At 39.7% G+C, this 15683-nt stretch overlaps 1 protein-coding gene across 3 annotated transcripts in view; it reads right to left on the bottom strand.

The window, feature by feature from the left end:
- The window catches only part of LOC102486577 (cysteine-rich secretory protein 3), a 28804-nt gene extending 14155 nt beyond the window's left edge, over positions 1-14649 (bottom strand). Inside the window, exons 1-4 of one of the 3 annotated variants that reach the window (XM_027772110.1) lie at positions 14579-14649; positions 14070-14106; positions 12452-12501; positions 4633-4703 (exon numbers count right to left, since the gene is read on the bottom strand). In XM_027772110.1, coding sequence (XP_027627911.1) covers positions 4633-4701 — 69 coding nt within the window. In that variant the 5' untranslated portion in view covers positions 4702-4703; positions 12452-12501; positions 14070-14106; positions 14579-14649. The remainder of the gene's footprint in view (positions 1-4632; positions 4704-12451; positions 12502-14069; positions 14107-14578) is intronic. The other 2 variants (XM_027772109.1, XM_006149102.2) reach the window with 2 other exon arrangements.
- Between the last annotated feature and the right edge of the window lie 1034 nt (positions 14650-15683).

Here is a 15683-nt window from a genome sequence, read left to right on the forward strand (position 1 = left end):
CCACAAGGTGTCCGGTACTTAGAAAAAGGATGCTTATGTTCAGTCCAAATATATGTGTAGCATTTTCTGTATTAAGCAATAAATTTTATAAAATCACTCAAAGCATAGTTTTATCATATTAAAAAACTCCAGGGCAATTTGGAGGGAAGAGAAGTCATTCAATCAGTGAACTATTCTTGTCTTTTTTTTTTTTTTTCCAGAGGTTTTTGCTATAGGGCACGTGTGCTTGCCAGACAGACAGACAGAGACAGAGAGACAGAAAGTGAGAAATCACCCCCCAGAGGGGATGGCCATGCTGCAATCCCTTCTCTTCCATTCTCCTCTCGGGATCTTGGGCATGCACGCACATGCACCCAGCGTGAGTTTAAGCCACTGGGTCCGGGACTCAAACCTCAGTTGACTACATGGGAGTCTAGCAACATAGCCATTACGCTAACTGCTGGTCCCTATTCTTGTCTTTTTATGAAGAGGAATGTAATAAAGCATTAAATAAGATGCTGATATTTTTAGTTTAGGTTCGTGTGCGAGGGGTTTGAAGGATGGAGTGGGGTTGTGTGAATTGTTGGCCCAAGAGATAAGAACAGACCAGCTGGTGGTGTGGTGGTTAAGAACTGGATCCTGTATGGCTGACCACATGCACAGGTTGAGTCCCAGACTTGGAGACTTGAGAAACATGCTGGGTTTGTGAGTTCATGTACCCTAAATTCTAAGAGAAGAATGGAGGAGAAGGGCTTGTGGCAAAGTCATTCCTCCTCCTCTCCTGGGGCAGGGGAGGGAGAGAGTTGCTTTCTCATTTCCTCTCTCTCTCTGTCTTGCCTCGCTCTGGTAAGCTTATGTGCCCTAGTGCAAATGAAGCAAATAAACAAAGAAGGGATGGAGAACCAGCAGATGGCATAATGGTTATGCTGCTGGATTCCCACATGATTGACTGGGGTTTGAATCCTGGACCCTGCGGCTTGAAACTCATGCCTGGGTGTGAGTGAGGAGAATGGAGGAAAGGGGATTGAGGCATGACTATCCCCCATGGGGAGTGATTTCTTACTTTGTCTCTTTGGAGAGTGTACACACCCTGTAGCAAAAACTTCTCTCTCTCTAAAGAGAGAGAGAGAGGAGAGAGAGAGAGAGAGAGAAAGAGAGAGAGAGAGATAGAGAGAGAGAAAAATAAGAGGAATTTCATGATTTAATTTTTTAAAACATTTTTGCCATGAGGCACATGCGATCACTTGAGAGAAAGAGACAGAGACAGAGAAACAGAGAGAGAGAGGGAGAAATCACTCCTCCAGGGAGGATGACCATATGGCAATTTCCTCTCCTCCATTCTCCCCTCAGGACTTTGGGCCAGTGTGACTTTCAAGTCGCCTGGTTTGGGACTCCAATCATGATCGGTTGTGTAGGAGTCTAGCACCTTAACCGCTATGCCACCTGCTGGTCCCTGATGATTCATATTTACACAAAAATGTGAAGTTTTAAAGGGATGAGCAAGATTTAGAAATATAATTTAAATGGACAGGGCCCTTTGCAGATTTTTATCTGAAACATACATTTTCCCCCAACCCCATATTGAATTTTCTCAAGGCTCCAAATACACCAATCAAAAGTTTGAGGACATTTCATTGTCACTATCTGCTATGTGTCCATTTCCCTTTCCTACTTTATGTTCTAAAGACGGGGACCCTTAGCGATGCCTTTGTACCATTAACTCAGCCCAGCTAAAGGATGCACACGTTACTCTGACACATACATTTTCCCCCAACCCCATATTGAATTTTCTCAAGGCTCCAAATACACCAATCAAAAGTTTGAGGACATTTCATTGTCACTATCTGCTATGTGTCCATTTCCCTTTCCTACTTTATGTTCTAAAGACGGGGACCCTTAGCGATGCCTTTGTACCATTAACTCAGCCCAGCTAAAGGATGCACACGTTACTTAGCAGCAATGGTCAGTCTCTGCATTACATCAAAATGTAAAATATCCTCCTTAGATATTTCCTATTGATCTCAAAAACATATTTAAAATGGTATTATTTCAAAGGACATAAAATTTAGTTCCAGAGAAAGAAGAAATAATTACTTATGCTGTCTTGCTCTGTAGATGAAAATTCTACTGAAGAAAAAAATACCTTTGTCCTTTATTTTCTTTTAAATGAGTATCAAGAAAGCTTTTATTAGGTGACAGGAAATATAAAAAGTACTGAGAATGAAATAGGTGGAATAGGATATCTCTCTATCCTTAAAGAATTTACATGGGATAGGCTCATAAGATGCCATGATAACCAAGCTGGTAAGAGGAATCTGTGAGATACAGAGGAATGAGAGAGCAATTTTTCTTGCTTGAGGTCTGGGAAAGTTTCATAAAAGATTATTGTGGTTTTCCCTTATATTTCACTTGTTACTAATGTTATAATGAAGACAAGGCTGAAGACCAGAGTATAATAGCAGATTGGAAAGGGCCATAAAACTATCTCCAGATAGATCATTTGATGTTGGTAACATATGACGACATTCCTAAATGTCTGGTGGCGTTTGATCCAAGTGTTGGGGTTTTCCAGTTGAGGCGTCCTACCTAGTCTCTTACACCCCGAGCGGAAGGAAGGTGTGAGAACAGACAGCAATAGTCAAAGCTCATTGCATTCAGGAGCTTCCTGGCCAGGATTTACACACTTTATAGTGGCGCTACGTATCTCATCGTTGAAGCAGATGACTGACTCTGTTTCTGGAATTTTTTAATTGCCAGAGGGCACAAACACTCACCAAAGAGAGTGAGAGAAAACAAAAACAAAAACAAAAACAAAAACAAAAACGGGGGGAGAAAGTACCCCCCCCCCATTGGGCATAGCCATGCCTTAATCCTGTTTTCTCCATTTCTCCTATCTGTTGGGATTCTGGGCATTTATACACACTTGCCCCATTTGCTTTTCAAGTCACCAGGTCCAGGCCTTGAATTTTGATTTTCCATTGTAGGACCCAGTTCCCTTAACCACTAGGCTATGAGGCTAGACTTGGTTTATTTTATAAAGAAGTATCATATTAAAATTAGAGCATTTGACCCCTACACATACTTATGAGAAAGTATTTAAAATACCCCACTCAATGTAATTAAAAAATTGTTCTTTTTTTAAATGACGAGTCTAATTATTCTTCCATAGTAACTATGAAAATTAAACATGGCGATGAAACAATATGCTAATTCAAGATTATTGAACCATATTGTTCACTTTGTGTGGTGATGACATTGTGCTAATTCCAGATGATTGAACCATATTGTTCACTTTGTGTGGTGATCATATTGTAATGAATTAAATGAAAGGAAATGAGAAGAGGTCTTGGAGCAGGATCAGTTTTAAATCTGTAAATCTGTGTGGGCTGATAGGAATATAACCTAGTATCAGATGCAATTTTCATATTTTGGTGGCCATTTTAAAAGAAAAGAAAATACAGAAAATTGATATTAGAATATTTTAACAGATAGACTCCAAATATTACAATTTCATCACTTCATCAATATTAAATTATATGAAATACTTTACTTCTTTTTGGTGCTAAGTTTTTGAACTCTGCTGTATATTTTATTTATTTTTAATGTTCTAAAAATTTTTTCTATAAGGCATGTTTACTTGCTGGAGACACAGAGAGAGACAGAAAGTGAGAAGTTACCCTCTTTCCCAGAGGGGAATGGCCAAGTTACAATCCCTCCTCTTCCATTCTCTTGAGATTTGGGGCATGCACACAGGTGTGCCTGGCTTGAGTCTCAAGCCACTGGTCCAACCATGTAGGAGTTCAGAGCCCCAACCACTATACCATCTGCTGGCCCCCTGCAATATAGCTGTATATCTAAATACTTTAAATCTACATTCATTTTTTTTTTTAGAGATTTTTTTGCTATAGGGTGCATGCACTCACTGGAGAGAGAGAGAGAGAGACAGAGACAGAGACAAAGACAGAAAGTGAGGAATCAAGAAATCATCCTTCAGGGATGATTGCAATCATGCCACAATTCCATCTTCTCCACTCTCCTCTCAGGATTTTGGGCAGGCATGCTCACGCGCCTGGCATGAGTTTAAGCTGCTGGGTCCAGGATTTGAACCACAGTAGGCCATGTGGAAGTCCAGTGATTCTACATTCATCTTGATTTAGACAAACTGTATTTCTGAAAATCAGTTGCCTATTGCGACTAGGGACTACCATACTGATCACCACAGCTTTAAACTTAATGTTTTTATTTTTAGTTGCCAGAGGGCACGTGTGCTCACCAGAGAGACAGAGACAGAGAGAGAGGGGGAGAAATCACACCCTAGTGTGATTTGACCTGCATGGTCAAATTGCAGCCCCTTCTCCATTTTTCTGTCCTGTCATGATTTGAAGCATGCACAGATACATACCTACTGTGTTTTTCAAACCATCAGAGCCAGGAGTCAAACCGTACAATTGGCCATGTGTAATGTGGCTTCCCTAACCACTAGGCTGCAGGCCCTACCCTAAACTTAATTATATTAACTACCCTGAGCTACCAATGAGAACTCAGTGATGCACCAGACACTCTCTTCTTTTTCACTTTTGAAGACTGATACAGTAACTTGCAATCCCTCAAGGTCACCTGAAATGCTATAAAAGACATTCCGCTTCACCATACCTCGTGTCCGTTTGCAGGAAAAGGGAGCAGCACAGCCGCCAGGAAGGCCAGCATCACAAATGATGCCATTGCTGGGGAAAAACAAAAAGCACAAAAAACTACATTGAAATATTTAGTACACGAACTTCTTCGTAGCATGACAGGGAGAAAATGCACTGGTCTCTGTTCTCTCAAAGTCATTGGCAGTGAGACGAGAGAATGGTCACATGGTGCCAGCAGAATGATAGCGCCTCAGCTCCAGAAGCCCATCTCTGAGGGGGACAGTGAAGAGCAAACCGAAGCCCTTGAAGCACACTTATAAATGCTGAGAACATACTACCCCCTTGCTCCCCAGATACACAATGTTATCTATGTTGCTATTCTCTTTAGGTTCTAAAAATAACTGCTACACACTGCCGATCAGGAGTAGTAAGAACTCCCAACTGTTGGTACTAAGGCATTACTGCATTAGTCTTTGCTGGTTCCCTTAAACCCTGTCTACCCTTTCGTAAGTATCATCTCGTTAGTATCTCTTTAAACTAGAAGTTAGCATGCATAGTTTCTTTCACGATTCTGTCAGGATTCTGGTTCATACACTTGTCATTCCTACAACCCTAGGTAAATTGTCAGAAAAATCTGCTTAGGCCAGCAGGTGGCATGGAGGTTAATGTGGCTAGATCCTACGTGGCTCAACTATGTAGTTCTAGTCTGGGATTAAATGGCTTGGAAAACATGCACGTGTGCCCAAAATCCCGAGAAGAATGGAGGAGAAGGGATTGTGGCATGGCCATTCCCACTGGAGAGTTGTTTTTCACTTTTTCTCTCTCTCCCTGTCTTTCTCAGGTGAGTACATGCACCCGATAGTGAACTAAAAAATAAACAAAAACAACTCTTCTCCTCAATTTTGTGCATGCTATCCGTGTGCTAACTAGCTCTTGCTCAGATCTTTAACTTTAATATCATGCTCTAAATCCCAAAAAGGCTACATTGTCTTTCTGAATTTTTAAACCAGAAAGAATCATTTTAAGGGGTAGCTAACACCATCAGTATTAATAGCCCAAATATGTTAATATCCTTTGCTTCACTAATTCAGTTTTTTTGAATCCTAATGAAATAAACTGAGAAAGCTTGAGGCATATATTTTATCACGTTATTATTTGTAAGGGTAAAAACATACAAATTAATTACATGCTCAAAATAGGGAGAAAGGGAGATAAAGTGCCTAATAAGTTAGAACGCACCCTTTTATTGCAGTAGATTGGACATACAATTATTATAAGTTTATGTTTTTGTAACAGCAAGGGAAATGTCTATGCTTCGAAGTTAAGTTTAAAAACCCAGGGCCAGACTGTGACATCGCAGTAAAACACAATGCTCTGTGAAGTAATTCCACATGAGAAGGTTCCAGTTCAAGTCCAGAGAACTCCCTGAGTTTGCGGAGTATTCACTTGCCCACGATCCAGGGCTGGTTGAAGGGGGGGATGTCAAGACCGTTGGGGGTGCAAGCTCTCTCTTCCTCTCTGTGTTTCTTTTGCTCATGAAAGAAAAAAATACAAAAAGGCAGAACATCAAATAGTATATAGTAAATCCTGGGTCTTCTGGTCACATTCCTTCCACCCTTAAATTCATATGTCTATGCCCTATATTTGGAGATGGAATATCAAAGAAAATGATTAAGTTTCAACAAAGTCTTAAGGGTGGAGCCCTGGCCCAATAGGACTAGTGTCCTTATAAAAATAGAAACCAGAGCATGTGTTGTTTTCTCTCTCTTTTTTCCATACATTCAGGAACAAGAGGCCATGTGAAGACACAGTGAGAAGGCGGCCATTTGCAACTCAGGAAGAGAGCTCTCACCAGAAACCATAACTATATTGCCTTCTTGATCTCAGACTTTTAGTGTCCAGAACTGTGAGAAAATACATTTCTATTGCTCAAGTCTCCCAACCTGTGGCATTTTGTATGCAGCTCAACCAAATTCATGCACATTCTTCTATTTTTTTCATGATTCTTTGATGAGCCAGAGAGACTGGGAGAGAGACAGAGCGACACAGAGACAGATATCACTGACAAGGTATTAACTGCAACCCACTCCCAGGTTTAGCCAGCCCTGATCATGGGCCCAGCATGTTCAGGGAGGTCTCTGGACCTTCCCAAGAGAGTCTGCCTTGCAGAGCATTGTGTTACTGTTACGGCATTGTTTGGACCCACACATTTTTTATATTTAATACCTAAGGGCTATTTCTGAGTGGGTTCCAAGGTTCATAACATGTAGTAATTTGAAATCCTCTGGCTCTATAGATCTACGTGCAGGCAAGTGTGTTTAAGTAAGGCACTGGGAGAGCCGGTTACTTCTGGATACCACCCAGCATCCATATCACAGAGTAACTTTGTTTCACTCATTGATATATGGCAACCCCATGAGATGGCATTTGGGGTCAATTTAAAGATAAGTGATAGAGGACATTTTATTGCATAGTGGTATTAAGACCTTGGTCTCACAGAAGATGTATTTTTTTTTTCCATGGATGGGATTGGGTTGCTTGATGAAAGCACGCAACCCAGATCCCCTGCAAGTGCAATTAACAATAAAGTTTGTGCTCCTGCGAGAATCTGATACCTCTTCTAATCTGACAGGAGATTGAGCTCAGGGGGTAACGGAGTGATGGCGAGAGGCTGTAAATAAGATGAAGCTTCCCTTGCTCACCTGCTTCTCCTCCTGCTATGTGGCCTGGTGCTTAATAGGCCACAGTCTGGTACTGGTCTGTAGCCTGAGACTTGGGGACCCTGTCCTAGCAAACACCACAGAAATGGATCTATGATAATGAACTCAAGTGAGCATCCTGGAGGGACCAGCAGTTAGCGTAATGGCTATGTCGCTGGACTCCCGTGTAGTCGCCTGTGGTTCGAGTCCTGGACCTGGTGGCTTAAAACTCATGCCAGGCGCGTGTGTGTGCATGCCCAAGATTCCAAGAGGAGAATGGAGGAGAAGGGATTGCGGCGTGGCCATCCCCCCTGGGGGAGTGATTTCTTGCTTTCTGTCTCTCTGTCTCTCTCTATCTGTCTGGCGAGTGCACGTGCCGTATGGCAAAATCCTCTCAAAAAAAAAAAAAAGTGAGCATCCTGGAGAATTAGAGGGCAGAAGAGAAAAACAGACCCTTCATTGTTGTTTGTTCATTTTTTATTATTTTATTTTATTTTTTTGGTTTTGTTTTGCCAGTCGATGACAATTAGGCATTGTTCTTTCTTTTAACAGACATTGATCAAGTTTTCCATACTGTATTGGGATAGCATGTTACATATTGTGGAACATGATGAAGTGACTAGACATGACTCCTGTTTTCAGAGTCCTAGCACATCATTAGGGGAGCCCATCATGAAAGAGCCCAGATTGAGGACGGGTTGAATTTTCCCATGTGTGCAAAAATGGAGTGCAGAGTTTGATTTATTTTTACCTTGACCCATTCCAGTTCTTTCTGGAGAGAGGTGGTGAAGAATATAGCACACCTGGGAACTCTGGGAATAAGTTTTTCAGATGGGGTCAACATGGTAAAGATCCATCATTAGCTCTAAGACCAAAACATTTATCACCACCTTAACATACCTCCCCAGGGGCTGTGGTAAATAGATGCAAGTGGAATATAGTTTGTTTACAGTTCCAGTTGATAGAGCCACACAGAAGTCTTTCATAAGAATGAACAAAATAACTGCCTTGGGGCCAGCGGGTGGCATGGTAGTGAGGGCGCTCGACTCCCACATGGCTGACAGTGGTTCAGGTCCCAGACCTGGAGGCTTGTTTTCTCACTTTTCCTCTCTCTCTCTTTCTCTTTCTGACGAGTGTGCATTCCCTGTAGCAAATTTAAAAAATAATAATGATAATAAATAAAATAATATTTTTTTTTTTTACAAAAGGAAAGTAACTGCCTTTTCCTGTCATCTACTTGCATGCAGAAATTTTCAAACGTGTGAAGTTACACATCTTCTCCACTGTCTTCTAGGAACAAACTTGCTACATGCAAGTCTCTGATTGCCTCTTTTTACATGCTTTTTTGTTCAGTTGTCTGTGTTTTTCATTTTTCAAAGAGATTAGTAATTTCTCCTAAGTGCTAGAGAAAAGCCCAATCTAGGGATTTCAAAGATTTGTAATGTCAGGTGTTGTTGGTTTGCTACTATCTAATTACAGCAGAGCAAATTAAGTCATTTTGAAACATAAGATGCAATGAAGCCGTAATATCTAACTAACCCCTTCTTGACATGGAATTAGGACTACCATTACGTTCAAAAAATTCACCTGAAATAGAAAAGAAATGATTTTCTCAATTCACATGAAATCTCTCCATATTAATTAATAAAAAACAAACATTTACAAAAATTATAGTATTCTTGGTCTTCAAGGTCCACTTTGTGGAAATAATTGGCAAATCATAAAGTAGGAAAAGGTTTCTTTGTGGCTAAGGAGAGAAGTCACCAAGTAGTCTATCTAAAAAGCAAACGTGTTTGGCTTCTATTTTAATGTCAAGATGTTAAAATGGGGGTGCTTCTTGCTACCATGACAAAAGTAGCTCTGAAGGAATTACACAAGCAAGAGGAAACACGGATTCTAATAAAATAACAAAAGGCAAGAAAAACCTGTGTAGAATAAATTAGTTTTTCATGACCTCTATTATGTGTTCATGGATGTGTGTGTGTGTGTGTGTGTGTGTGTGTGTGTGTAAAATGATGATGATGTGGAGGAGAGAATTGCATCCCAGGGCAGTGGCTAGCCTCAGGGTGTGGTGCAAGTAATTCCTTTTCGTTCCCGCTCTTACCGTAAGACAATCATTGTTTCCCCTTTATTGCAAAACTCTGTAGTAACAGAATAAGCACTTGTTCTGGTGCTGTAAGCGAGCATGATAGTATCAGGGAAACACATAAGCCATTGGGGTGAAGAACTGATAAAAATCCATATATATATATACATGTATACTAGCACTAGTTAGTAACAGCACTCTTTTTTTTGGAGAGGTTTTTGCTATAGGGCACGTGCGCTCACCAGACAGACAGAGAGAGACAGAGAGACAGAAAGTGAGAAATCACCCCCCAGAGGGGATGGCCACACCACAATCCCTTCTCCTCCAATCTCCTCTCGGGATCTTGGGCACTCACGCACACACGCCCGGCGTGAATTTAAGCCACCGGGTCCGGGACTCGAACCGCGCTTGACTACGTGGGAGTCCAGTGACATAGCCATCACGCTAACTGCTGGTCCCGAGTAACAGCACTCTTAATACAGCACTCCTCTGTGCTATTATGGTTCCTCCTGTCTTCCTTCTCACCCACTAGAGCTGTGTGAATAATGAGTCTGACCACTTCCTCTCAATTCTGTTTCTTCCTAAGCTGTAACCTGAGAAGTGGCAGTGAATGGAAATGATTCTAGGCTTGACTCCTAAAATAGATAGGGGGAATAGTAAATAATACATATGGCTGTTTTGCATATATGAAATGCAAAAGTCCTAACAAAATATTAACTTTCCAATTATAAAAAGACGTAAAAAATACTCAAGTAATATTAGATCGGACTGCAAAGATGATAAAAAAATTGGAAAATTTGGGGCTGGCAGGTGGTGTGGTGGTTAAGGTCTCTGGACTCCCATATGGATGACTGTAGTTTGAGTCCTGAACTGGGCAATTTGCTTTTTCACTCTCTCTCTCTCATGCTCTGTTCCTCTCTGGTCAAATTAAAATAAATAAATAGTTAAATAAAATAATTCTTAAAAACTTAGAAAATTCTTTGGTGTAATTCATCACATTCATAGATTACAGAAAAATCTTATGACAAAAAAATTACATTATTGGGACCAGAAGTTAGCGTAATGGCTTTGTCACTGGACTCCCACGTAGTCGACCGCGGTTCACGTCCCAGATCCGGTGGCTTAAAAAACTCACGCCTGGCACATGTGCGTGCGTGCCTAAGATCCTGAGAGGAGAATGGAGTAGAGGGGATTGCGGCGTGGCCATCCCCCCTGCGGGGTGATTTCTCGCTTTCTTTCTCTCTGTGTCTCTCTGTCTGGCAAGCGCACGTGCCTTATGGCAAAAACCTTTCCAAAACAAAAAAAAAATTACATTATTAAATTCAATTCTTACATATAACTTTAAAAAGAATGGTGAAGAATAAAGAAGATTATTAAGTTGGTAGCAATAATGCAATTAATACCTATAACAAATAATGATTATTGGAATTATATTTAATATCGAGAACAAGAAAAGAATGACTAATACTATTATTAAATACCATACTAATAAATCTTAAGGAAAGAAAAAATATATAGACACATTCATATTTTATATATATCTATATACACACACACACACACACATATATATAATGTGTGTGTGTGTATATATATATATATATATATAGCACATTTGTAAGTCTTATATGGGAAGAGGTGAAATTGTTTCTGCTTTCAAATTATGTGATTATCTATCTAGAGAACATGCCATAATCAACAAGTTTGCTAGGTGCATGATCAGCTTACAAAAATGTAATCGCTGTATATCAGCAACATGGAACCAAAACAAACAAACAAAAAATGAACAAAAAACACTTAAAAATTCATGATAGTAATTCACAAAAAAGTGTCTAGGAAGCAACTAAGGATAAAAAAAATCTCCGTTGGAGAAAACTAGAGTTCTCATAAAGAACAGTATAGAAGAGCTGAATAAATTGGGTGTTCTTTTATGCTCTTAAATGGTTTATGTTAGCATAATAAAGATATCAATCCTAATTAAACTAATCTGATAATTATTTATAATTCCAATAAGAATTTCTGGTTGGTCCATAAATAACTAAATAACTTTTTTTTTGGGGGGGGGAGAGGATTTTACTACAGACGTGTGCGCTCACCAGAAAGACACAGAGACAGAGAGACAGAGAGTGAGAAATCACCCCCAGGGAGGATGGCCATGCTGCAATCCCTTCTCCTCCTTTCTCCTCTCGGGATCTTGGGCACCCACACACACGCGCCCGGCATGAGTTTAAGCCACCGGGTCCGGGACATGAATCATAGTCGACTACGTGGGAGTTCAGCGACACAGCCATTACGCTAACTGCTGATCCCTAATAACTAAATAACTTTTAAATGAAGAATTAATTAAGGTATCTTTCCATTATAAGTTATTATGATAGACTTCAAATCTTTGTTGATAAAAAATTGCTATTATTATAGGAACATACAAATGAACTGATGTAATTAGATAGAAAGTTTAATAAAGAGAACAAACAAGGTGGTATTAAAAAGCACCAGAGGAAGAAAAGCTTGTTTTGCACATGCTGCTAGGAAAGTTGGATCACTATTTGGAGAAAGATAATTTGCTTTTTTAATATTGTCAGAGGGTACAGGCTGTGCTTCCCAGAGAGAAAGATACAGAGAGAGAGAGAGAGTGAAAAAGGAGTAAAGTAATGGTCACCACACAATTCCTTCTCCAATTCTCCCTCCTGTTGGGATTTTGGGCACACAGGCACATGCACCAGGTGTATTTTTCAAGCCTCAAAGTCTGAGACTCAAACTGCGCAGCTGGCCACGTGGGATCCATTTACCTTGGCCACCAGGCTATAGACTAGCCCCAAAAGATAGCTTGCTCTTTTCCTTTAAAAGAGAATGTTGATGAATTATATCTATAAATAGACAACATAATTTATATGCAATTATTTTCAAGACCATATTAGCCCTAACTGAGCCACACGCACTAATGTCATAGTGCTCATGTGTTTTGTGCCGGGCACTGTCACTCTTATTCGATATCCCTGTTTACAGATGAGCAGTTTTGTTTAGAGATTTAATGATAAATGCCGTAAACTCACAAGAAGAAGTAGGGCTAAACCCAGACTGTTATGCTTCAAAGACCTGGTTCCTGAATGAGGGGGATAAAAGGATGGTTTTAAAAACTGTGCATACCAGAGAGGACATAATGAAAGCTTTAATATGAGCGTGTAATGTGTACATTATATTGGGTTTCAGGGAAGTCATCATTCATTTTTGCATAGAAAAATACGTCATGGTTTTCCTGACAACCTAACAGTCATAGACATGTTTCTCTACTAGCCACAGCACAGAAGAATATCTGATGCAATGTTCTCTAACGGTAAATGTGGTAGTCAATCTTCCTTCCAATCACTTTGTTTCAGCCCACGGGTGACACAGAAAGCAGCTTATGACAATGCACAGAGTGTGCAAAGCTGCTAGACATTATTGTATAGCAAAGCTGCCAAGATATCTAAATAAGAATAGCTGTCTTGTCAGATCCTGAAAAGCTCCGTTTTATTCTTTATTCTTTATTATTTCCTCCTCTTTACTTGAATTTACTAAGAAATGTCACTGAAATTCTCAGCAGTAACTGGTTTTCCACTACTGGAGAGATATGATACTTTTCCTTTCAATTTAACCCTGCTTCATGCAAATCTGAGCTTGATTCAGCAGCCTCCTTTACCTCATCCTTACAGAATAGCTGGAGGGTTGGAAACTTGTCATCAATTTAATCTCTTTTGGTTTGCCTTCAGAGCTTTCGTCTAAAAAGGCAGCCAGTCCAAGTTTGGGCTTAACTAGCAGAAAAGGCAACACTGAATCTTCTCTGGCAATAGTGTGAGTACTCCTAGGCTTCCTGGATAGCATTTAACCATAGGGGACAAAAGCATTAATGAAACAGCTTTTGGAAGTGAAATCTTCCCTCTAGTGGTAAATACTTCTTTCGTGTTGCCATTAAATAGTTCTGTGATCTCCTAATGTCTGTTTCTCCAGAATCACTTCTTCTTTGCCAAAAAATATAATAATCTATGTAGTAATTGCTTTCTTTTGTAAAATATGCTCAGTAGACATTATATTTAACTTATTCTACGTAACTGTGGCTGCCCGGGGAGATGGACTGGGTAACTGTTATTAAGCTTTTTTCTTTCTTTTTTTTTTTTTTTGAGTGCATTTCTTGGGGTAATTTGTATTTTTCATCAATAATCTTTAATAAAAATACTTGCTATGATTTTGCTTTGATCAATTTAAAACTGTTAGCAATGGCCTCCTTTATTTTAATAATATCTGTATTATGTGTTAGTATTAGTAAAAATTACTAATGTAGAAAGAAGTGTGCACGCACATATAATCATCATATTTCATTTTTCTACTAAAAGTTTCAGTATAACTGTTTCTACAAGTCATAGATAGAAATTCATTACAGTACTTATTTTAAAGTGAAAGATAAGCTATCACAATATCAAATTGGATAAAAGGTGTTTTGGGAATAATAGAGCTAGTTATATGTCACTTTCTTAGCTTAAAAGAATATATTAACTTAATTACTCTCAATAAACGTTATCAATAGGGTTTTGAAAATCATAGACAAACTCCACGTATTTTGCTTTGCAGCCAACTATGCATAAATGTATTGACATAATATAATGCTCATCTTGGAATAAAGGCATTTTTACTTACCGTTGGTTTTCAGAACAGGATGCAGTATTTCTTTTATCTGTTGGAAGAAGAAAGGTGAAGAGACAGAAGGTTAGGGCAGTATATATATTATACCTATTTCCTGTTTTGGTAAATTCTAGTTGTGCAAGGAATCTAAGTCAACAAGGTCTGAAACAGGATTTGTCATACCAGCAGTCTCAAATTTCACTGCTGGTTGTTTAACCATAATTTTGTCATCACTTGGTGATTCTCCAGATAGCTTTTGAAAATACATTTTCTGTATCAGATTTTGCTTTCGTGTGTTTATTGGTGGGACATATATATTAGCATACTGCATTTGTATTTTTGCCAATGAATACTTTGAAAATTGATGACCAGTGGATTCTTATCACATTGGAGCTTTCAGGGTTACTTTGTAAGAGTAAAACTAAGTTTATAATTTTTGTGAACTCTAGAAAAGGCAATGTTTTCTTATAGAGATCTAAAACATATAGCAACAATCTGTTAGTCTTTCTTGTTTTGGAGATTACCTTACTTGGATATACAGGGCCTTGAAAATACAGGGCCTCGATGTCTTTCAGAATGCCATGGCGGGGCCAGCGCCTGATGTGGTTAAAAAAAAAAAAAAAAAAAAAAAAAAGGATAAGTAAATCTTTTTTCTTTCTTAAGTGCAATGACAAAGACACCTCTACTAGTTGCCATTTCAGTTTCTTCTGTATTAACTTATTTTCTGGTTATATAAAATGCAACATAACATTACCTCAGAGAGACATTAATCTCTTTCATTGTTTTTTCTGTCTCTCTCTCCTTCTCTAATGGAATAAATAAATAAACCTAAATAAAATAAATAAGTAAAGCTTCTGTTCCTTCCCTAGCCAGCCATTCTCTCTTCTCAGACACAGTAGCTTCTGAGCATGGCCTTTTTGGCATTTCTGTGCACACACACACGCACACACGTATGTGTGTCTTAGGTCAAGTTCCTTAGAAGAAGATTCTGAAAGATTAGATTGCCTGTGTTTTATTGAGGAAGTGCAGTTAAGCAAAAAAGCTGTAAGGGAGGCAGTGAAGCAGAACAGGAAAAGACAAAGAGCTAAGGAAGAATGTGATCTCTGGCAAATCTAGCCTTCCTGATAAAGGGGGAGTGCTGCAGACATTAGAAACCTATGATCAGTCGGTCATTACCTGCCTTGTAAAGAAGAGACTTCCCAGGACCAGCAGTTAGCGTAATGGCTATGTCGCTGGACTCCCACGTAGTCAACTGCGGTTCAAGTCCCCGACCCGGTGGCTTAAACTCACGCCGGGTGCGTGCGTGCCCAAGATCCCGAGAGGAGAATGGAGGAGAAGGGATTGCGGCTTGACCATCCCCTCTGGGGGGGGGATTTCTCGCTTCCTATCTCTCTGTCTATCTCTGTCTGTCTGGCGAACGCATGCGCCCTATGGCAAAAACCTTTCCAAGGGGAAAAAAAAAAAGAAGAGACTTCCCTAGCAACGTGGCTCCCATGGGCCAAGGACAATTCTCTTGAAAAGAGGGCAGTTCTCTTGAAAAGAGGGCAGATGTGGACACCTAGTAGCCAACGCTGTCGAGGGAACAGAGGCATTATCGCTAGGATGGGATCTCTGTGTGACCCCCCGAGC

The sequence above is a fragment of the Tupaia chinensis genome, unplaced genomic scaffold (assembly GCF_000334495.1).
Source record: "Tupaia chinensis unplaced genomic scaffold, TupChi_1.0 Scaffold000252_1, whole genome shotgun sequence".
NCBI lineage: Eukaryota > Metazoa > Chordata > Mammalia > Scandentia > Tupaiidae > Tupaia > Tupaia belangeri.